Source organism: Sceloporus occidentalis, unplaced genomic scaffold (genome assembly GCF_023333645.1).
Source record: "Sceloporus occidentalis isolate IW3139 unplaced genomic scaffold, rSceOcc1.0.p SCAF_5, whole genome shotgun sequence".
Taxonomy (NCBI): Eukaryota; Metazoa; Chordata; class Lepidosauria; order Squamata; family Phrynosomatidae; genus Sceloporus; species Sceloporus occidentalis.
Window position 1 is genome coordinate 116,127,684 of NW_028316985.1, and position 24,801 is coordinate 116,152,484.

Below are 24,801 nucleotides of genomic sequence, written 5' to 3' on the forward strand. Positions count from 1 at the left end.
AGCTATCATTTAAATCAATACATAGCATTTTCCCCTTTATACTGCTTCACAAATGAATGCGAAATTTCTGTTACAAATGTAATATATGAGCGTTAGCATTGCTTGTATGAACACCTTGTCTTGTGTTGTGTTCACTTTCTAAAAAGGAAAACGGATGTAGTGAATTAAAATTGGCAGGAAAAAAATCTGCATTTTAAGATTTGGCTGTTTATTTATTAACATTCAGCTCCTGATTGAGCTCATCTTTCCTCTCTAACCATTCCCCAGTTTGCTTCCGCCCCTTATTTTCCCTCTGGCCTTTTGTCTTGCCTTGATTTATTTGAACCACTTCTTTTTCCAGTCCTTTTCCCATTAACCCACACCCAGCTAGGAACTAAACAATTAAATTCAAATGTTCAATTAAGTTGGACGTTTACTAGCAGGATTTATTTTAAAGTAAAGTTATTTAATTGGGAGAGCCAGCAAGGTGTAGTCTTTTGAGTATTGGACGAACAACTCTGGAGACCAGGGAACTCAACCTTGGAAACTCAGTGGGTGACCTTGGGCGAGTCACATTTTGTCAGCCACCGAGAATGGCAATAGAAAATCCTTTCTAAAGCAACTTGCCAGGAAGTTCACCTGTGATAGGTTCACCTTAGGGTCACCATAAATAGGAAATGATTTGAAGCCACACAACAGCAGATTTAGTTGAATTCCAGTATTAAGTTATTAAATTATTAAATGGGAGAGAGAAGGGGGGAGAACTAAAAAGTCAACAAATTTTATATTTCCAAGAGCATTGTTTACCCAAGGCCTAGCTTCCATGCATTTCGGCAAAGATACTTGCTTCTTGTTAATCCTTCAGGGTTGTGGAATTACAGGGTTTCAGTTGCAAGATCCCAACCAATGGGTATTCTTATTTTGTTCTCTTCTGGAATTGCTTAGAGCCTCCTATCTGTTCCAGGTAACTGAGCTTTGGCACTCTTAACCACGGAACATTTGCTGGGATCTATGCAGGAACCAGTAAGTTAAAGGTGACAGGTTAAAATGAGATCATAAGGGAGGGGAAAATGGAAAGTCAAAAAGGGTTTTGGGTGGGATGGCTGAGAAACTGAGTTTTCAAAAAGTATGTGTCTGCATAATTTCTCTTCCAAGTTCATAAAAGAGACAGGGTGAGATGAGATGTGGGAGTAAAATGATGGGTGAGATTCTTTGTCTTAATTAAGGTAAGCCTTTTAGTGCTAGGATTTATTAAGTTTAAATGAGAATTTAACATAAACTTAGTTGTTAAATGTCTTCCTCTCAGTGAAATTAATTGAATTAGGTTTCTTTTGCTTGTGAATGACTAACTGATCAACCTCTTTCTAGTCTCTTTCCTACCTCTGCTCCATATCCCAATCCCCATTTTCTGCGTCTGCTATTTAAATGTCCATTTGGTCCTTTCATAGTCTTTTCAAGCCCTCCTAGCTTAGGCCTTTTTGCTCTCCAGTTCCCTTTTTAGTATTTGATAAGTTACCATGGCAGCCAGAAAATATCTGCGTGTCTTGTCTGTGGCTTTGTCACCACTGCCCCTAAAAATTATTGTAGGGCATTATAATATAGATTGCAAATCAGAAAAAATAAAGTGGTAGCTTTTATTAGATCAGTTTCTGTGAGTTAAAGAATATTGAAGACAATGAGTTCACAGAACTCTCCATCAGGCAGAATAGGAAACCAGACAATTCTCTGCCTATACAGAGACAAAAGTTTTTGAACACCAATATTTCCAGTCACTTTAGACACATAGTGGCCTAATCACAAAACACAAGTACATCAGACCATTTTATACAAAACAATTAAACCAAGAAGTTAGCAAATGACTCCAGAAGCAAAGAGGTAACTATTTTCCAGACACATCTTTTATAAAGATTAGCCACATCCTATCTAATGCATCATTCATGGCAACCAAGTATGCCTATGTTCCACCCATGTTTCTATGTGAGACAAATACTAAGGGAAAGCACACAACATGAAACATACAGTGGATAAACACCATTAAGCCATAGTTAGTCATGGCACATCCATTCACATTAATAGCATGTCCCTGAGTCTGTGGGCAAGATATCTTCCACGTGCATTTCATGTTTTTACAGCAAACAAAACACCAACATACTCAGGCTACAACATAAAAGATGAAGCCACTCACTGATTCTCATTCATAAGGAGGTCATGGGAGTGGGCAATAAGTTGTTTTGGCACAATCATTTTTCCTCATGTGAACATGGTGAAAGTTGATTTTTATCCTTGGAGGGGCAAAATAGACCATCTTTTTTGTGCTGCCTTCCAGGTGGCTTGGAGTGTGGTGTTCACACACCAAAAGCTCCTAAACTCCCCAGAAGCCACCCTTGCTGACCAGATGTGGCCAGCTTCATGATGCTTCAGGCTTGTGGCGCTTACATAGCGCACACTGCTGGAGTGCCAGGAAGCCAGCTTCGGGCTGTGGCGGGGCCAGAAAAGCCAGCTTTTTGCTGGCCCAGATAGGAGAGGATCTTTTCTGCTTCTATTTGAGGTAGCTCTGTGGTAGATTGTGGCCATGATGTGCGGTTGCAGCAATGCCATGGCATGTGGCTCTGTGGCGGCCCCAAACTGCCATTTTTGGGCAGTCTTTTTTGCCCCATGGTCACTCAGGAGTGGATCTATTCATGTTTCCTATATAGGTACGTCAGAAGTGATTACAATAACCACAGTTAGCTTCTGTATGACATGATTTGTTTTCAGGATCTATGGAGCTCCGACAGAGGAAGTGTGTCTTCAATTAACCCTAGTCGTCTTGTATGATCAGATTCACTTCCAGTCAAGCTGATAGCAGGACAAGATGGGGCAGAGATGCAGTGAGACAAGGAAAATAAGCCAGAAGGATCAAAACACAGAACACACTGAAAGCACCAGTGGGACTGTAACCAGAAATAAGAATGAAATTCCCAAGTTCCTACTTTGCTGGAATTAGTGGCAAGACTCACAAAGATGGTTCTGTAAAATCAAGTAGTCTTACCAGATCTGCTATGAGCCATGATTTCTAAGAAGCTTCCTAGTAAATCAGATTAATCTCTCTATGGTTTCTTCATTTTGAAGATTTTCACACGGCATCGTTATATTGTTCCTTTATCGTCCCAAAGTGTCTTAACAGATAGACAATTCCAAAAGATTTTCACACGAGGCTGTTAGTGTTCTTAAAACGTTGATATAGCAGAATTCAGCAATAAATGATTACAAAACGATTTCAAAACAGTTGAATTGCTGAATTCTGATATATCAATGTTTTAAGAATACTAACAGCCTCATGTGAAAATCTTTTGGAATCGTCTATCTGTTAAGACGCTTCCACTACACTTTGAGATGATAAAGGAACAATATAATGATGTTGTGTGAAAATCTTCTTTGACAGAGATGGGAGGAACATTTACCAACTGACTTGCATGGCTCAGAGGACCTAATTGCTGAGAGTAAGATGTTTTCTCTAAGGAACTGTCCTAGGAACAAAGTGGATTTAAAGTCTATCAAATTTGGTGGTAGATGGTTGCCACACTATGGCAAAAGAGATAGGAGCATAGCGTGATGTCATGTCACAAGATTTGGTGAAGATTTTCAGATGATGTTGCGTGATGTTGCTATAATGCCACCATTATCCCATGAACAAAGAGGAGTTTTCAACTCACATTTCATTCACAGGACTTCCCATGAATGAAAAGCTGCTGGGAAACTCCTCTTTGTTCATGGGATAATGGTGGGATTATAGCAACGCCATCTGAAAATCTTCACCAAATCATGTGACACTGACAGGAGCATCAGGCTATGTTCCTGTCTCTTTTGCCTGTATGAAAAATTTCTAAATGTTATCCTGTGGTAATTAGGACCCCCAATTTATGTTTCACACTTAAACCTAAATCAATGTTACATGTTTCATTTAAAATTTTCTAGCCTACATCGCAAAGCAATGCAAAAAGCTCAGTCAGGGCTGGTACAGACTGTCACTAAAAGCTGCCTTGTGGGTGGGTGGGGGGCATGGTATATGCATGACACATGCCCCCGTGCCACCCAGAAGCCACCCATCTGCCCACACATGGGCTGGCTTTACAGTGCTCTGTCAGCATGGTGTTTAGATGCCACATATTGCCTGAGTGCTGCAAAGCCGCTGCAGCAACGGAAAAGATGCCCTTTTGCTGGCTCAAAAAGGAGCGGCATTTTGGTGCCTCTTTTTGAGCCAGCCAATTGCTGAATCGGGTCACATTGTGTGGCTGCTGCGGCCCCAATCCAGAGTTCAAAGGGGTGATGTGAAGCCGCCCCTTCAGGGTGTCTGTTTCAGCCCTTACTTTCCATAGCTTATGGCCAATGTTACCGCAAGAGAGTTTCATAATATAATGAGAGTGTTCATGTTAAGCTTTCCCTCCAAGAGATGAAAATAAACACTATCTTTTGAACTGTAACTCATTCTGATACCACTATATCATACTTATTTCCATTATTCTCAGTGTTTGAAGAATTCTATTCTAATATGAAGAAGAGCTTTCCACTACACATCTGGCCTTCTGCATCCATGGATTCTGCATCCACAGAATCAACCAACCATAATTTGAAAATATTTACAGACAAAAGAAAATTCCAAAAAGCAAACCATACTTTTGCTTGTTTTATGTAATGGACACCATTTTACTACACCGTTGTATGTAATGGGATTTGAACAGCCACAGATTTTGGTATCCACATGGGGTCCTGGAACCAAACCACCAAGCAGATACCAAGGGCCCACTGTAATTGTGAGATTGTTAAGTAACATCTAATGGTCTTATTAAAGGAAACATAACTCATCATAATAAGTGGATTTTCACTATCCATATGATGTGTGTGTGTGTGTCACTATATATCTCTGTGTACACTCTGTCTCTGGACTAAACCCAATGAAAGTCCAAATTATAGTAGGCCTATTGAAATGGATGGAAGTTATTAGTCACCATTTCCCTAAATTTCACTGATTGCAAAAGGTTTATTCTAGTTGGAACTGAAAGGCCAATTCTACAGATGGCATGGTTCTTACATTAAATGTTATATTTGCCCCCCCAGGATGGTTTCTCTCTATGCCATAATTAGGATTGATGACACAATTTGAGAGGGGCTAACACTGGGGTTACTGATCACATCAAATCTCGAGCAAGGAGAAGTAACCTTGTTGAATTATATCTAATGTTATTGCTCTCTACTTATATTCATGCTGTGGCAAATTGTATGAAATGTTGCTTAAGTTGGTCAAAACTAATTTGGTTGCTGTGTATCACTATATATGATATGAAGAAGAGTGTGCCAGTGTGGTGTAGTGGTTTGAGTGCTAGACTAAACTAGGACCCTGGGAAACTACAGTTCAAATACCTGCTCACTGGGTAACTTGAAACAAGTAACCCTCTCTCAGCCTAAGAGGAAGGAATGGCACACTCCCTCTAAACAAATCAATCTTGAAACAAAACAAAACTGTGATAGCTTTGCTTAGGGTTGCATTAAGTCAGAAATTATATGAAGGAACATGACAACAACAATAACAAGTCATGAACAAGAGTAAGCCAAAACAAAACATATTAGGCCCTAACAAAAAATAATTACAATGCGTATTCTGTGGCATTGTTCCCAAGCTGTAACATTTTTCTTTCCAGATGAAATCACCAAACAGTAGTGGCAACCTTAAAGCAACTTTTTCAATGTATTTCTCTCCATCTATTTTGGGTTACAACTTTCATCATCCACATCTGGCAAGGTGAATGACCAGAAATGATGGGAGTTCGCAGTTTATGCTGCAGATGACTGTGAGCAGGGACTTCCTCCGAGGGTTTTATATTCTGATAGAAATACCTTGATCTTCTTAAAAGTGATACAAATCACATTAAAAACAACAAAAAAGGTGAGCACATAAGGCATATAACATGTAGACAGAAATATCTCAATTTTAGTAACATGCTGGCTGCATGTTGCTCTCATATCTTTAACATACTACTAGACAAACTAATAAGTTGTCCACAATGTTACACAATTCCATATGAAATGATTTTTATTCAAGGAACAATGAACTACGCATATGAGATGGTAGTTAGTTAGCAGTTTCAGCCAAGTCCAGAGAGAACTTGGGATGTGTTAGATCCATGCCTTGAGTTTTCTGGTTATCTTTTTCAGCCTTAAAATAGGCTTTGCAATATGGCAAATCCTTTCTAAAGAAAAACTTAATTCCACCCTCATTATTTTTGAATGGGGGGCAATATATGTGGCTAAAATCTGTTTCTATTGGAGTAAGTGTGTAGAGTTATATCAACACCCACAAATCACAACTCCAATACCTGTCATGTCCACCTTCATCTACACACACCACCCCCCCATGGATATTTTCAAAGATTTTATTTAAAAGACATCCATTATCAGCACCATTATTCATCCCTATCCAAAAACTGGTCAAGCCAGTAGAATTAATCTAATTTCATCCTAGGAAAACATTTTTCATCAACGGACTTAAAAATTCCTTCATATGTGTTTAGTCTGTGACCAGAATCAATTAAGCAATTCTTTTTCAGTTTCCATGATCTTAAGGCTTTGGCAGTTTTGGTCTAAAAGCTGCAAAATACTTGTCCTCTTTAAATGAATCATGAAGACATTCTTAGTCTAGCCTTTAAGACACTGATCATCATTGTAATTAGTTCAAAAATGAAAGGAAAGTGCACCTTCATTTTCCTTTCAAATCTGTATGATTTGCAACAGTTTTGTAAGTAAAATGGGCAGAAGAGTTTTCTAAATATTTTTCAGTTTTAATTTTGGATCTTGAAAGAAATATCAAACATGGGAAAACTAAAGAAAAAAAGAAATGAACATTTTCATCTTATTTGCTGTGATGTGTTTAAGAATGTCAGTTCTCCCATTTCAAAGACAAATATGTCATATTTATAGGTAAAGATATCCAATCCAGTAAACAAGGTTGAACAGAGCAAAGGCTGTAGGAAAGAAGATCCTAGAATAGGAGTCAATTTTGGCCACCCGGATGTGTATTCTTCCTTCTCTCCATGATCCTGTGCGACAGTCATCAAAGCAACAAAAGAAGCTGGTGCAGTCTTTACCTTCAAGGCACTCGTATCCATAACTGTCATCACGTTCTTGAAAGTGACGGATATTGTTAATTGGAATTAATGTTGATCCAGGACGGACAGGAAGCAGTGGTGGGTTCTAAAGAAAATGATCAGAAGTTAAAGTTATGTTTGTAAAAACTAGTAAAGGCACGTCCAGCTTGAAGGGTGGAGTAGAAAGGATAAGATAAAGGCTGGAATTCTGCTGTGGAATCACACAAATGGTTGCAATTTCTTAGAGGCTGCCCAAGGAACCTACTATTCATGTTTGTGTATGCCAAGATAAACCACTGTGCCTGCCTAGGAGTTTCAGGAAGTGCAGCCCTTAGTGGTGGATGGAAACTTGCATCAACTGTTGGGCAACAGGAGAGAGCACAGTTGTGGCATGTACTGCACAACTGCACAATCCATTGCTTCATTGTAGCTATGCTGTTTAATTTTGCATGGTGAACCCCATGATAGGTTCACTTTAGGGTCACCATAAGTCGGAAATGACTTGAAGGCACACGCCAACAGCAACTGGTAAACACACGTGTGTGCGTGTGTGATGCACCTGTTCCTGGATTATGTCATTCAGACAACAAGTAGTGTTTCCAAGTTTTCAAAACAGCAATAATGGACAGACAAAATTGATGACATGCAGAACTGACAACTGACAGGAAGCAACTGTTAAGAAGCCGGTGTTCTACCTAAGTGTTAAGTACCAAATTAAAAAATTGATTTCAGTTAACTTAGTCATCTCTTACTTTATAAAACTAACATATTGTTTGCATTCATACATTTCATGATGCACACATCTACCTTTATGAAGAGCACACAATTCAAACACAGGATTTTTGGCATCTCATTTAATCCATATAAAAAGAAAAGCTTTCCAAGCCTCAAACACCTGCCAGTTCTATAAGAGAGAGACTTTCCAGCCCTCAAAGAAGGGGCATTCCTTACAATAAGGCCCACCTGCTAACCCTAATTACAGGTGGAGATGTTCTTGTTGGAAAATTTGCCTGTATACCACCACTCCATGCTAAATGAAGAGGAGTTTGCTAATTATTGATAATATATTGTATTTTTCTACATACCGAGGCTTGTTTCGATGTGATCATTCAAATATACAATATACCATCCAAAGTAGTACAGTTTGCCAAAAGCTGTGACTCATGATTCGGCTTCCTAAGTAAATAGAGGTGGGGTGGGTGGGTAGTCTGCTTCTTTCCTTCAAGTTCTGTGTTTCATTGGCTGTGCCCTCCTCTTAGCACTCACTTTTCTTCGTCGTCTCCCCCCCTATTTTCTTTCCCTTGTTTCTCCTTCTCCTGGCTCTTAAATTAGGTATTTTTCAAAACCAGAACATCTTAAGGCCACTTCACCCATGGACACTTAAAATACCTATGTGCCTCTCTAAGTGTAATATTTGAATGTCATACCTTGTGACAAACATATCAAATGTGCACAGTCTGGCAAGCCTGGGTTTTCTGCAGGGATATAATTCTTTGCTAATTTCATTTGTGAAGGAAGCAGTGAGTAATCTTAGCAATTTTCTTCCTACTGCAATAAAAATGCTGTTTTCTGCAGAAAAAATGCACCATACACGTTTAGAATAAATACCAATCTGCAAAGATTCCAGTCAGTCCAGGTTTCTCTTTGTCAGGTTTTCCTGACACCCAAGAAACATATTTTGGATTATTTTTTCAATATTTTAAAATATTATTTTAGTTCTTACTTGCTGCCTTGTAAAGTTTAGCAACTCTTGCATCAGTTTTACATTCCTCATTTGTGTTCCTACCTATCTTTACTATTTTCAAGCTAAACCAACAATTCTGGTCTCTTCATGTGGATTATGCATCTAATTATCAGTGTTCTTATGGTTCATCAATCCAAATCTTCATGAAGAAGATCACATATGCCTGGAATAATTGCAGATAGGTGCACTTCATTGTATCAGAGAATGGGGAAATCTAGAAACGCAAAAATCAAAGGTATGAGAGAAATACGCCTTTTGTTTACATAAAATATGTTCAGTCACAACATTTTCTAAAGAGCCGATTCACAGTACATCTAACATTCTTAAGGATGCTAAGGACATTTTGCGGGTGCATGTGTGTACGCATCTTCAAGTCACCTGTCGACACAGTGTCCATCATGAATTTTATAGGTTTTTCTTTGGCAAGGAATACTCAGAGGTGGTTTTGCCAGGTCCTTTCTCTGAAAGATAGCCTACTGCACCATGCATTCATTGGCAGTCTCCCATCCAACGACTAACCAGAGCTAACCTAGTTTAACTTCTAAGATCGGATGGAATCTGGTGCCTTATTTAGGCCCTACTTTGCAGATAGAGCTGGACAAATTTACTGTAAATAGTTACAGTAATTAGAGATTTGTGTAGTTTTTTTGGGCTATGTGGCCATGTTCTAGAAGAGTTTCGCCAGCATCTGCAGCTGGCATTTTCAGAGAACCTCAGAGAATGAAGGTGCCAGCCACAGATGCTTGTGAAACATCAGGAATGAACTGTTCTAGAACATGGCAACATAGCCCGAAAAACCCACAAAAATATATGGATATTGGCCATGAAAGCCTTTGAGTTGCAGTAATTAGTTACAGTTATATAAATATCATTTTAGTTGCAATTTAAAGTAACTCTTTATTTTCTGTTTTCTCTGAAGTATTTCTCTACATAGTTACTTATAGTTAGATTTAAATACTTGAATCCTGCAAGTTGCTGGCCCATGATACAAACCACACTGTGGAGGGAACACAGGCAGATCAGAATGCTGGGAACAGCCAATGAGAGTTAAGCTAGAAAAGGTGGGGTCTGCTCCCAGGAGTGAGCATAAATAGAGGGTCAAAGCAGTGCTTGGAGTTAAGTTAGGAGAGTTTTATTATTTATTTATTTATTTATTTATTTATTTATTTATGGTATTTATACCCCACCCTTCAGACCTAAAGGCTATCAGATCGGCTATCTTACTCTAAGGGGTTTCGTAGCCATGGAGGCTGGGGAAGACTGCTATCAGATGCAATTAGAAGGGGGTTTATGTACCCAAGTTAGGGAGAGATGTTGATTGTACCCTGAGGCTAGGATAGGGCAGTGAAGGGCAGTTGGAAAAGGGTTTTTAGGTACTTGAGATAGGGACAAGGAAAGTTCTTAATTAAATTGTTAAATATCCTGCAGGAAATATAGTGCTTGGTGACTAGTGGAGTCACAGATAACCAGAAGGGTTAAAAGATACAGAAGATAGATAAAGGTTCTGTGAGAACGTAGACTGTAAAGGAACATTTATAAGGTGCAAAGATAAGCAAAAGAAACTGTTAAGCCGTGTAACTACATCCTGAATGCCATCCACTAAGAAAAATTCTGTATTCAACCTGATTTGTAAATAAAGCCCTTTTGTTTGTTCAACAAGCAGTTGTCTGAGGTGGTTAAAGAAACATGCTACCAACAGAGGGCCTGAACAGACAGGCCAAAATAAAGTTGCTTCGGGTCACTTTGGAGGTATGCTGTTTAAATGGCACACACATCTTAAGCGGCCAGAAGCTGCACCAAAGCTGTGCTTCAGTCCTTAGGACTGGAGTGTGGCTTTGGCGTAGCTTCTGGCCTCTTAGGACACATTTATTTATGTTTGGGACACATCAGATAGTGGGTGTGTGGTTGTCAACGAGGAATTGGTGCCAAGCTTGTGTGTGTGTGTGGGGGGGAGATTTGAAGACCCAGAGGGCTGGCAGCTATGCGGCTCTAGAGGTGACAACTGAGTTTGAGTGTCATGTCACAAATTAGGAGGCAATGTAGTGGGAAAATTGCCACCCTGTGACATATTGGTGGCAGTAGTGAGATGAAAAAGATTAATTGTGCTACCATCCGAGAAAAGTAGTTGGGTGGGTGAGCCTCACCTTCACACACACACACTCATAATTTCCACTTTGTTGTCACTTCAGTGCTGCAAAAGCACATGAGTCAGCACTGGAACCATGTGGCATTCCCACTATACAATTTAGTGAAGCTACAGCCCTGTACTTGAAATAATAACTTTAAAAGTTTCAATTAAGTTATCCCTCACTGAGTCATAATTATGCTGCAATATAGTTAAACCTTTGCTATTCAAAAAGGGAGTTAATTACAAGTGATCCATTGTGTGTAACTATTTACTTCTAAGCTCTGCTATCAAATATATATATATATATAAGATCACAGAATTGGAATGATAGAGCTCTAACATCACAGCATTTCTAAAGATACCATTATATAACTGCAGTGAATAGGAATGAGGCTGTGAAGCTTAATATGTTGTATTATAATGTTATTAGACCCAAAAGCTTATTTCAGTTAATGTGCGCATATTTTCCATGATGGTGCTTTATCTCAGAATGACTATCTTTACAGCCTGCTAGCATCCTAGAAATGGGTCTGAAATGGAACTCTATCCAATAGCCAATTGGTGCTACTCAAATGGTTCAATAAAAGTAGCTGAAATTATGTGATTAAATTTTAAAGAGGTATTTTAGCACAAGCTGCTTTTTCAGCATTCTTGGTAACATTTGGGATCTAACAGAGGCAATTATAGTTTGCTGTGTTGTTAAAATGCAGGGCTTAAATACGTTATAATATAGGAGGCAGATCATTTGCTCTTCATGTGAAGAAATAAAAGGTTTTAGTTACGACTCATTTTTGAAGGACTACTTGCTAAACAACTATACCTTGTGAGTATATTTTCCCTTAGAATTCAACAGTAAGCATTATAGAAGGGAAATGGAATCAGTGATCGGCATAATGTCTTAGACACTCTATGGACATATTATATATTTGCAAAAATTTTATTGCTTCACCATTAAAGTTTGTATAATTGTAGTTTTTTAATACATCCAGCTCTCTAAAACGTATAAGGAGATTGTATTGCTATTGGTTTAGATGTTTTATTATTTCTATTGTATTATTACATACCTGTTTTTATTCTAATGGGAAGATTTCTTTGAAGGGTGAGTGGGTGGAAAAACAACAAAAATAAATACATAAATAAAAGTCTTGTGTAACCTATCAGGCACGTTGCTGTTGTTAACTGCTTTTAAGTCAATGTTGACTCATGGCGACCTTCCAAGACCCCCTTTCCTCAATCACTCTACATAACTCCTTCAGGCTCCTAGCCAAAGTCTCCTTGGTTGAGTCTTTCCATATGGTATATGGTCTACCTCTTTTTCTTCTGCCCACCATGCTTCCTAGTGTTACGTCTTTTCTAGTGAGTTATGCCTTCTCATGATGTGGCAAAACTAAGCCTCAATTTGGTTATCCTGGCTTCTAGGGAGAGCTCAGGCTTGATCTGTTCCAGTACCTATCAGGCATATACATATCTGTTATTTTGCTGACTTTACCAAATATATACTCCAGTGAAAACCATTTTGACTTCCATCTTCCTCCGTTCATGATTTCTAAAATGCAACATAACTCAACTGCAAATATCTGAATGAGGAGATGTGTTGTGACATCACTATGCAACTCCCGTGCAGAACAGCAAGTTTTCACAACACGTTAGTGACCGAGTGTCACTGCACAATGAGCAAGCACAATGCATAATGCTCAACAGTGGTACACAATGTCTAACTGCAGTGTACAACTACAATGCATAACAGAATACATCTCTTCAGTATTCTGAATACTTCACCCTGCGTGTGCAACATGATTAACACATCCCAAACAGGATACAAACCACTGTGCAGAAAAAACTGTTACTTCTGCAAAACGGTGGTTTTTGTGTGCAGAATGGCCATGTATATTTCTGCACAGAATAATGCCCTCAATTTTTTTTTCCGAAGTAGAAATATCAGGAGACTATAACATAATGGGAAGAATGCTATGAGAATTATTTGTTCTTGTATGTGGGGATGAACAATGTGAAATTAAATTCCCTACTTCAAATATATTGTTGCAGCTTCTCCTTTGCCACCTTAGTAACATACACAGGAACTGAGGTGACATCAGCTGTGCCTGTAGTGAAATGGATAGCCTTTTTAAATTAGTCATTGGCTAACTAGGCATTTTGTTATTTGTTCTTCCACTACTACAGTTATACATTTATTGCTCCAGCAGTGATGTCTTGGTTACATCAGTTTGGATTACTATAATGAGCTCTATATGGGGCAACTTTGAAAAGTGCCCAGAATGTCAGTTGGTCCAGAGATCTCCAGCCAGATTGCTAACAGGAACTGGATACACAGAGTACACAACTCTGTTGTTGCAACATCTCCATTGGTTCTAGTTCATTTCCAGGCACAATTCAAAGTGCTGGTGTGGACATAAAAAGCACGATATGTTGGGTCTAGACTATTTGGAGGGCCAATTGTATATCGCTGTATGAGTCCATTAGCACTCTAAGATCTTCTGTAATGGCCTATCCCACCATCTTCTTGGTTTGGCTTGGTGGGAAGAAGGGAGAGGGCCTTCTTGGTGGCTGCTCCCAGTCCCTCCCAAGGAAGGGCAGAATAGCTCCCTCCTTGCTCTCCGTACACCAGGAAGTTAAGACATTTTTATGCTATCAGGCTTTTAGGATATGAATAACATTTAATGATGTTCTATGCTGTTTTATGGTTTGTATAGTCTTTTAAGGAATGTTAATATTTTTAACATTTAATATTTTAACTTTACAAATTGTTTAATTGCTCTTTTTAAATAACTTATATTTATACTTTTTGTATAAATACAAGTTATAATTTTTTAAATCTGTATTGCTTTTAAATATGCTTTAGCCACCTTGAATCCCATTACTGGAAGAAAGGCACAATATGAATGGATGGGGGAGAACTAATAAGAATTACAATAATAACAAACCTCAGGTACGGAGATGAATCTAGATTGAACCAAACAAATTTCCTATCTTAAAGTGTTTATTTATTTATTCCTTTATTTGAGTGCACATTTGCTCCTGCAATTTGAAGTGAACAAGACCAAACACAGATTTACTACCTCAGTAAAAGAAGACCAAGATGAATGTATGGGTCTTGAGCCAAGAGAAGTGCAGGAAAAATAACAGACTAGCTGTTTATACCCTTATCCCATGCGTTATCTAATTCTTAATTAAAGTCCTGCAAGCTGGTGGCCATCACGTCATGCGGTAGTGAATTCCATGGTTTACTTATTCACCAATAATAACTTCCTTTTGCCTTTTTTCAGCTTTTCCCTATTTAATTCATGTGACATCCGCATATTTTAGTAGTATAAGAAAGGGAGGAGAAAAATCCCTATCTGCTTTCTCTTCACCATGCATAATTCTGTTTATATCTATCACACCCTCACTTATTCACCTTTTTTCCAACTAAAATTCCCAGACCTGGTACTCTTTCCTCACAGGGAACCTGATTCAGCCCCTTCATCAATTGTTTTTTTTCCCCATTTTTGTTTCTTTTTCCAGCTTTACAATATCCTTCATAAGGTACAATTAATATAACTGTTCGCAGTATTCTACATATGGTCACACCATAGATTTGTATAAAGGCCTTAAGTATCAGCATTGTTTTTGAATCCTAGTGAGACTTCAATTCCTGGTGAAGATGTTCCCAAAGCTTTTGTTGTATAATGGATATTGATGCTGGATTTGAAGGGGAAAGGCTGAATGAATGATCGTCTGGTTTAAAAACAGAGGGACCCAACAGAGAGTAATAAAGAAAATTACAAGCATGTTGTGAAGGGAAATATTTATTTGCCTTCATTATTACTTCTGTTAGATATTGTTACCTCCTTTAATTGCCTTAAATATGGACTTATAATTCACTGAGCTATACAATGACATAAACATCTAAAAATAATATATATTGTAGATGTAAAACAGCTCCAAAGGTTTGTGTTGTTTTGGCAGTGGCTTCAATCTTGAATCCCTTCCAAGGTTTAGTCAGACTTTATAGGAGCTATCATAGCTATCCTACCCTACTTATTTTGAGGACAGAATTTAGTATCTTCCATACTTCCTTGGAAACTCTGGCTAAAACTAGGAGCAGATTCAGTGCCCTGCAGACATATAAACCCCCAACCGACACTGAGAAGAATGCATCATCATTTCACTTGGCATCACACTCCAGTACAAATGTCAAAAAGGGAATCTGGGGTGTTTATTCTACAGGTAGGGAACCATCCATGTTGGAAATAATAGGCAAGTCTAAACTGCAATATATATCCTTGTACTGAGTACTTTACTATGGGGGAAGAGGAAGAACAAGGGATGGATGGGTGCAGGATGGCCAGGATACATGGGGGGGGGGGGGAGCTTCTGAATGAAGTAGGCCTGTGTGAAGCTCACAACAACAATCCACCCCAAAGGGGTGGGATGGAAAGAGTGGAGGAGAGAAGTAATTCTGGTTACTGTCAAAAGAGCAGATTGTTAAAAAGCAGTTTGTCTAAAAGCAGGAGATAGCTGTATAACAATTCTGAATAGACATTTCTTTGACAATATTTAAAAACTATTTAAAAAAACAAAACAAAAGATCTATTCTTGGATTTGGAACTACAAATTTGGCAGAGTCACACTGTGCTATAAAGATTAGTTTCAGCATTATGGTTTTAACTACATATAAAATAAATAGATGGAACTTGTTGTTGTTGTGTACCTTCAAGTCATTTCTGACTTATGGTGACACTAAGGTGGGCCTATCATGGGATTTTTGTGGCATGTTTCTTCAGAGGGGTTTGCCGTTGCCCTCTTCTGAGGCTGAAAGAGTGTGACTTGCCAAAATTCACCCACTGGGTTTCCATGGCTGATTTGGAATTTGAACCCTGGTCTCCAGAATCCTAGTCCAGCACTGAAACCACTACACCACTCTGGTTGAACTAAGAAGTAGCTTTTTATCCTTTTAGCCACTGTTCCACTTATGAAAGCTGTTGGCAGATCTCATGATTCCGGTCCAGTGAGGCATTATTCCAACTACTATGCTCAGAGATTTAGGTTTGGGTTTTTTTTTTTTCAATTTTAACATCATAGTAACTAAAAAAACCTCTTCTTATTTATTTATAAGAGATGGCTAAATTTATATGTTTCTTAATGATCTGCGGCCTATTAATATTTTAGTATGTTTACCCTTTGGGAATTATTAAATGTTCATGTTCCTCTGCACTAATCTCTTTTGAAGTTCAAAATCACTGAAGAGAGATAGTAATTGTTATTTACAGTGGCTTGAGAGAGTAGCATAATAAAAAAAGTTATCTCCAAATGTAACAAGATGATTATAGAGCATCGCCCAGATACCCTGTGACAGATAAAGTTTGTCCATGATGTCAAAATGATTAGAGAAATAGAGCTTAAATTCATATAAAGGAAAAAAAATAGGTTAGGTTGAAGATGGGCAAGTGAGAAAGAACTTGCTTTGGATTTCAGTGTCCAGCAGACAATTTAGTGATATGTCACCACAACCACTAAATTTAACAATATGTGGGCATCACATATAGAAGGTATCTGGTTAGACAAGAGAGCACTATTGTTTTTGTTTGTTGCCTCTTCATATATAGCCCTTCCCGCTAAAATAAAAACTTCACACTCTTTCCATTATACTGTCCACCATTATACACTCTAAGGAGCTTCCATCAAGGTTTCAGCTGTATTGAATTTCAAGTTCATTAATAAGATACTGTTGGGTAAGTGTTTCTACCAAGCTGATATAGAAAAGCTAAACCACAGAACAATGCTTGTTGGTGAAGCAACTCTACTCTTTTGCTCTTGAAATGTCTCCTTCATAATAACTCTCAGAACAGGGATGATGTAATTTCAAAAAATCTTCAGAACACAAATGGGATTGCTGCCTTCCTGATGATGTTGAAATGTAACTCCTTACCATTGGCTATGCTGGCTACAACTAGAGATGTAGAATTTTCATATATTTTGAAGCCATGGGGGGGGGGGGGGGGTGTTCTAATTTTTTCCAAGAAAAATATCCAAACAAATCAGAATGTTTCAGAAGAATTGGGGGGGGGGGCACTTCCTCCTTTAGAGACTGAATTTATTTGTTACTTTATCTAGCTTTGTTTGACATAAACTTTTCAGCACAGTTTATTCAGGATACAATATAAAAATACATTATTTATTTATGTATTTATGCTACAAGCAGAACTAGTTGAAAGCAACCCTCAAAATAAAAAGAGAACAGAACATTGACATTAGTAAAAGAGAACAATTTTTTTCTCCACTTGTTCTCCATAGTGTCAAGCAGACATAATGCCCTTATTTCCATAAAATGAAATTAGGAAAAGAAACCAAAATCAGGAATTACAGTGATTTGATTCTGTACTGTTGTCGTTTTGGTTAACTGCCTTCAAGTCGACCTCAACTCATAGTGACCTTGTGAATGAGACATCTCCATGATGTACTGTTCTGTTCAGGTCCTGCAGATTTATACTTGTGGTTTCCCTAATTAAGTCTATCCATCTAGCATGCAGTTTCCCTCTCTTTATGCTGCCTTGTACCTTTCCTATCATTGGTGTGATCCACTCTGGTGCTTTGTGCTGGCTTGGCCACGTACTAGGGTAGCTCATGGGGGCCACCATGATTACGTTATGCACGCGCTGCATCCAAACGGTGTTGTGTGTGCCTGACATCTCTGTGCTGCCTCGTTCCCACAGCCACCAAATGACTGCGGGAATGATGCTGGGGAGAAAGGGGCCGGGCGGACCCTTTCTCCCATGGCTGCAGCTCCCGGGGTGTCCAGGGGCATGAAGCCCCAAGGACACCACTTTTCTGCACCATAGAGAAGCAGCATTTTGCTGGTTCTTCATGGTCCGGAAAAACTCTGGATTGGAGCCGCAGGGCTGTCAGTGAGGCTGCCCTGCCCCCAACCTGGAGCTAAAAGGGGCGGGTGCAGGCTGCCCCAAAGGGGCGGTTTGTACTCCGCCTAAATTGTCTTTTCTAATGAGTTATGATGTGGCCAAAGTACAACAGCTTCAGTTTCATCATCTTGTCTTCCATGGTGAGTTCAGGCTCAACCTGTCTAGGACCCATTTGTTTGTCTTTTTGACTTTTCACAGCATCCTCAGCACTATTTCACAAATTTCTACTTCTCACAAAGCTTTTAGAAATTATCTTGGGTACACAAGTATGTGAACACATGTTTTAAATATTTTATTCACCAGTCTAAAATAAAATATTCCACAATCTATTTTTTCCAATTTTTCCAGAAAAAAGGTTTCAGGAAAAAGTGAGATTTTTTTCCCTTAAAAATTTCCTAGATTTTTCCAGTCTCTCTCCCCAGATCTTCATTTCTGTAGCTATGATTGCTAGGAGTTTTAGTTTAACAACATCTGGACTGCCACACAGTTCCTACCCACATATTAGAATTCCCATTTATACTTACCGATGACTTGTTTTTTGATTTCTTGTCTTTCTCTTTGGCCCCTTTTTTGTTGCTGGTGAAATAATGCAAGGTGCCATACTCCATCAAAGCAGCAAATACAAAAATAAAGCACACAGAGACAAAAAGATCCATTGCTGTTACATAGGAAACCTTGGGAAGAGACTTTCTGGCAATGGTACTCAGCGTGGTCATAGTCAACACAGTGGTGATGCCTGTTGATAAATGACAAAAACAGTTTTATGACAGGACCTTGGAACAGTATTTACACATTAGGATTCCATGGGATCACTAGACTATGGGGTATTCTGAGACCTACATGAAAAACAACCATGAAACAGCTGCCAATGATAATAGCAGTTCGGCACTTTTAGGGTAAACAGAGAAACAGAGATCTGCTTATGGCTTTAATTATGCGTTTATGGTATTTTAATTGGATTACTTTTGTCAGTCATTTCAAGAGGCTTCTGAATGAAAAGCAGCAAGTAAATCATGTCAAGTCACTGCAGGCATAATTTTCTACATTCAAAATATATGTATCAGAATCCAAATAAGTTTCAGAATGTTCAAAGCAGCACTGCATTCATATTTTAAAGTTGCATATATCTCTTAAGACAGTTTTGTTCCAGCAGGTCGACTGACTGTTTTGTTTATCATAATATTTTTAAGGCTTTAGATAGTTTCTGCATTTGTTCTTTTGTATTTTGATTTAAGGAATGTTTAAAATATGTTTTATGATGTTTTTACTGTAAACCTCTTAGAGAGTATTGAGGCCAAAAAGCAATATATAAATATGAATTAATATAGGCACATCACAGCAAAGGGGATAGCATATTTATTTTTAGAGGTGTATATTTCACTTTTATTGTACTACTCTGTCTGACAAACAAGCTTGCAGCTCACATAAGATCTATGGCCTAGCATAAATGATCTGTTATCATAACAGACGAAACTTTTTAACCCATATCATATGCTGGGTTCTGTTCAATGATTTCATCTAGAAATTCAAACAAGATTAAACAATGTGGTAATGCAAGAACGTAAGTGTTGTTGAATGAGACCTAACCAGAAGGAACCATCTGCAAATATTAATTTCTTTTTAATTCAGTTTTCCAATAAAATAAAGATAACATTACTTTAAAATTGTAATTTAACATGAGACAACACTCTTTTCACAGTGTAGCTGCATTTTTAAAATTGCTACTATAGTTCTGTGGGTGTGGCCTCACTAAATTATGGAGTAGACATATCACACATTTCAAATTTTTACTCATTTTTACTCAAAATCTACTCAAATATTTTCTCATGCTGTCTTATGCCATGTGTGGGTTTTGAAGTGATAAAAAGTTTGGCTGGAGAAATACATGCTTTGTATCACATGTTAATGGATTGTAGCATTCTAATATAAATGCAAGTGACTAAAGGTAATGTAGTTACTTTTGAAAAATAAGTAAAGAAAGAGTAACTTTTCAATTGGCAACTAACTACTTTGAGGGCTTTGTAACTATAACGGCTCCTTGCCAGTGGCCCATTCAGGGTTGCAGCAGTGGCCAGCTTCAGGACCATGGCATCCAGTTGCCACAGTCCCATGTTGATTGGAGTCCAACTGGGGATGGAGCAGCCAGAGGCCACTCCATATGCTGCTGGTCTGTTTGACTCCTAAGATGACAGTTGAACATCAGAGACTATTCCTTGTTATGTTGCATTTTTAATGTAAAGTATACAACATAGCATACTTTTGTTACTAGCAAACAAAATTAAGGCAAGAAATTGAAAAACTGAGGTACCCAGAATAGAATGCAATAGAATAAATCTTTGAAAGCCATTAAAAATAATATTAAAAAGAATCCTAACCATCTTTTTACTGAGCAATATGCATTAGGTCTGACCTGCAGCTTCGGTCATCGTCTAATAAATTTTAAGCACTGTTGCACAGGACCTGGCAACATTGTATGTTATATAAGGATTTGTATCTGAGAGCAACAGGAAAGCAGAAAATTGTCCTGTTCAACTTGGATATTTATGAAATATAGGCAAAATGAGGTTAGTGTAGATGTCTCTTTAATACAAACACTGGAATAACACATGCTCTGTTGTTTCTATATAACCAATTCATAGGGGCCTGTATCTCCAAATAAGATACCTATATGGGCCTTCAAGGAGAGCTGAAGAGAAAGCATAGCATTGTGCTAAAGACTTTCCAATGTTTAGGTACTTCTAAATTAATTCAATATGCCATAAGGGAATTGAAGAACCTGTTAGAGTCACTAACAATAAAGGCTGGACACTGAACTAAATCCAATTGATGCTCTATATGTCTGCTACAAGCTTTGGCTTGATCATACCCCATGTTGAGCAAAAGGTCTGAAGAAAAACTTATTGATGAGATTTATTTATCGCTGCCTGTTTCCACATAGATTATAAATCATCACTCAAAGTTAGTGAGGCAAGGTTAATGGGAATAAAGGATAATCAAACCAGTAGGTAAGTATGGACACCCACACTCTAGCGTCTACTTTCATGAAGCCTGACTCCAACCTCAGGGTAGCATTGGAAACACATTTTGGAACTTGAAAAGCCAATCTCAGAAATTTAGATTGCACCAATTATAATGTTGCTAAATTGGAAAAAGGGCCCAGCTGGGCATTGTGAAGAAGTTGTGCTATTGATTTGGTTTCAAACAGTTTAAGAGCTGTAGATATATACTCCTCCATTCCATCCATACTCCTCCACTTGCCTTGAGGCATTTAAGAATAGCTGTTGTGCTCCTCTGTGCATTATAAGCAACATAGGGGCTCCACAGACCACCCATAAGGGGTAGTGGGATGCTGGCCCTTTCCTGGCTGCATTGAGGCCATGGCAACCTCACACTGTGGTCCCAATCTGGCCTTTGGAGGGCGTAAAAAGGAGCCACAAAAAGCAGCTTCTTTTTGCACCAACCAAAGGGCACCATAACTGCAGCAGCATGACGGTATGGTGCCCCTTCAGCGCTGCATCATCTGGACAAAGTGCCGGAGGCATGCCATGATGCCACATGCTGTCTGGAGAGGTGCACATAATTATGGCGCCCTGAGGGTGTCATCAGGAAGCTGTGCCCAAACTCTGTCCACAGACCAGCCTTTTGGGCTAGTCTGTATAGGGCCATAGTGCCCATGGATTTTCATACTACCAGTGGAATGGAAGACTCCCAGATATTTAAAACAGAGACCTGATCAATGTTATGGCTATCCATACTCCAGGAATAACTCTTAGGTTGTTTGGAAAATGCCACGATTTTAGTTTTGCGATAGGTTAAGTTCTAACTGGTCCTCCTTGAAATACTGTATTAGTGCTTTCAGTGCTCTTTTGAGACTAGTAGGTGTTCTTGAACGTATTGCTTCATCGTTTGCATAAAGTAGATCAGGAATATATTTTTCATCTAGTTTTGGGGAACGAAAGTTTGTGTTGTAAAGGTGGCCCACCATGGAGTTAAGATAAAAGTTAAACAAGAGTGGAGCCAATATGCAGCCTTGATTAATGCCTTTCTTAGTGTCAATAGCATTGGTAAAGTGGCCCTGATGGTTACATCTTACTTTGAGTGAAGTCTCTACATAAAACACAGGTCTTAAATGGAGTAGATGCCAATCAATCAAGGAGGGCACCATTTCCCCCCCACAATTTGGCTTGAGATATATAATCAAATGCTGCTTTAAAGTATATAAAGGCAGCATAAAGAGAAATTGTATAGCAGGGAGAATATTTTTCAATGAGATGATGAAGTAAGGTGTGCCTGTATCATATGTGGGCACCTTTTATGTGGCTTCCTGCTTATGCTGAAAGCTGCGCGACAGAAACAAAATGGTGCATGCGCCCATGGTGTGCTCACTGTGCCACACCGCATTCACGAGCCCCATTATTATCAATGGGGCTCGAGCATGCTCACTATTTGCTTTACGCGGATCCCTGCATAAAGCAAGGGCGCACTGTACTAGGCACTGATCTATAGTAGATTGACCTTCCCTTCCCATCTAATCTACAAGTTTTTTTTTTTGTTCCAGCCAGGCCTGAATTTTCCATTGCAGATGTCTTGAGCAAAGTTTGCTAAGTGTGTTGTATTGTATTGTGAAGCCCAATTGGCCTATAATCAACAGGATTATCCTTTGGCCCCCTTTTACATATATAGGAACTATAATTGCAAGTCCCCAATCCTTAGGGTCAACGGGGTGTAAAGAGTGAGGTACCCAGTTATTTGTAGCAAGCACTACACAAAACAAATAGGACATTACAATACAAGAAAATACAAGAAAAAATATTAAAAACTGAAGCACAATTAACACTGGAGGTAATTTGGAAGAGAACAAGTACCTAAGGACGTCCTAGCAGGCACTGCATCTTTATTAATCCAGAATGAGACCCAGGAAAGAACAACAGTCAAGATGCAAGGAATGTATGTCTGGATTGTAAAATATCCCATACGTCTGCTCAGGACAAAGAAAATTGTCATGACAACATAATCCCCTGCAAGGGAAAAAAGAAATCCACAGTCAGTTTTATCATGCATATGACCTCTTGCTACATCTTCCTTTCTGTTCTTCTTCCAGAACAACATCTTACTGTGGTTGGCAGTTTTCTACTGCACAAATGAAATAATCTGCTTTATGGACGACTGATGGACATGGTAAACCTCTCTGAAAAAACCTTGCCAAGAAAGCCCCATGATAGGTTCAACTTACAGTCACCATAAGTCAGAAATTACTTGAAGGCACACTACAATAATGGATGATAACCTGGACACTAAATCTAGCAATTGAATAGAGGTACAAAAGTGAGTGTTGGTTCACACTTTAAACGGAACAACTTGGCTAGTGAAAGCTGATGTCCCCTTCCTCTCCTCTACACAATATCATGAAGAGAACCTCAAAATGCTATGAATAAGTTCAGTCTATAGAAGAGGTGGGCTATGTGCCAGGCTTCATGAGGAGTCTAATTTTACCAGCTAATGTACCTAAATCCAGAAGCAGTTGCCTAAGGAGGTGCTGTTTTCTGTGTTTTTATAGAAAATGAACCAAACTAAAAGAGTGAACCATTTGGAAAGAGGATGTAACTGTAATTATAATGATTATGCTTTATTTGTAAAGGTTCAGAAAACTTTCTGTTTATTGTTTTCTAATATTTCCTGTTATGAATGAAATAAAACAACAACATATGACAAAGAAATTTCAGCAAACGTTCTACTTTGTTTTGAAGAAATGAGGCAAGTATAATTGCATTTTCTTTATTATAGTATCAAACACAATAGGAATATTTCACCATATTAAATTGCAGGTGTTTCCTTACCAGACTGGGTATGAGAGATATCTGTTGTATTTCGTAAGCCTACGAATGCAAACTGATACAGCCGCCAGTATTTGGGATCTGCCACTTCAACAGAGGATTTCTTCCATTTGTACACAATTTCATTCTTTGGATATCCATCTAGAAAACAGGAGTACAATATGTGTGCAAAAAAAATATATATTAGTATTTCACAACATAATCCTGATGTAGAATGTTTTGACATTCTGCAGATGACTGCATGGATACATTCAGTAGTGCGGTTAGTTACTATATATAATCTTTATTCAATTCAAAAAGGAAAAAACCAATGACAAATTATACTTATATTTAGTTGTAAAACAAAACATAATAACTACACATCTACTTAATTCTTGTAATCACCTATCTTAATTCTCACTTCTCAGACCCTATTCGCATTAAATTCCCTTCTGCTCTTTTCAAATATTCTACACATAAATTCCAATCTCTAATAAATAAATAAACCTCTAGTCTGTCTGTTAATACATATGTTAATACATATTTGTTTTTATTTCTCCTCTGGTTTACTTTGCATGGTATTCCAGTTTTCTGAATTCCAGGATGACTTCAATTGCACAATAAATAAGAGCATGCACAGTTACCAAATCCTTTCATTTCTTCCATTTTTGTACCTGATTTGCTTTCCCTAAACCATTGCTATACATTGATAAAACACTACCAAAAAGCCATTGAGATGCGATGGTATGCAAGTCTGTATTGATATGTTTTCTGTGTGGTGTCTTACTTGCAGTCCTGCATATTAGTAAAACAACACAGAAAATGTATGATTATAGAATCCAATATAGAAGTTTGCTTTTTTCTCCCCATACTTGTACTAAGCAACATACACATATGCATTAGTAAACCAGTATATCAGAATATGTGGAAGGACAGATTCTGAATGAACTTTTAGTGAAGCTACTGAAGTAAAGATGAAGCAATAAATAAACTATACAGTGGTTATATTTCACCCTCTATTAAGTTTAACATTTAGAAAAAAAATTGTACTCAGTGTTTTTTTCTACCCATTACAGTTTTATGTTCTTGTGAGCAAATT

At 38.2% G+C, this 24,801-nt stretch overlaps 1 protein-coding gene across 1 annotated transcript in view; it reads right to left on the reverse strand.

Annotated features, from left to right (window-relative positions):
- Window positions 1-6,773: 6,773 nt before the first annotated feature.
- The window catches only part of GABRG1 (gamma-aminobutyric acid type A receptor subunit gamma1), a 112,881-nt gene continuing 94,853 nt past the window's right edge, over window positions 6,774-24,801 (reverse strand). Inside the window, exons 6-9 of the mRNA XM_089525187.1 lie at window positions 23,727-23,864; window positions 22,755-22,907; window positions 18,414-18,625; window positions 6,774-7,206 (exon numbers count right to left, since the gene is read on the reverse strand). Coding sequence (XP_089381313.1) covers window positions 6,928-7,206; window positions 18,414-18,625; window positions 22,755-22,907; window positions 23,727-23,864 — 782 coding nt within the window. The 3' untranslated portion in view covers window positions 6,774-6,927. The remainder of the gene's footprint in view (window positions 7,207-18,413; window positions 18,626-22,754; window positions 22,908-23,726; window positions 23,865-24,801) is intronic.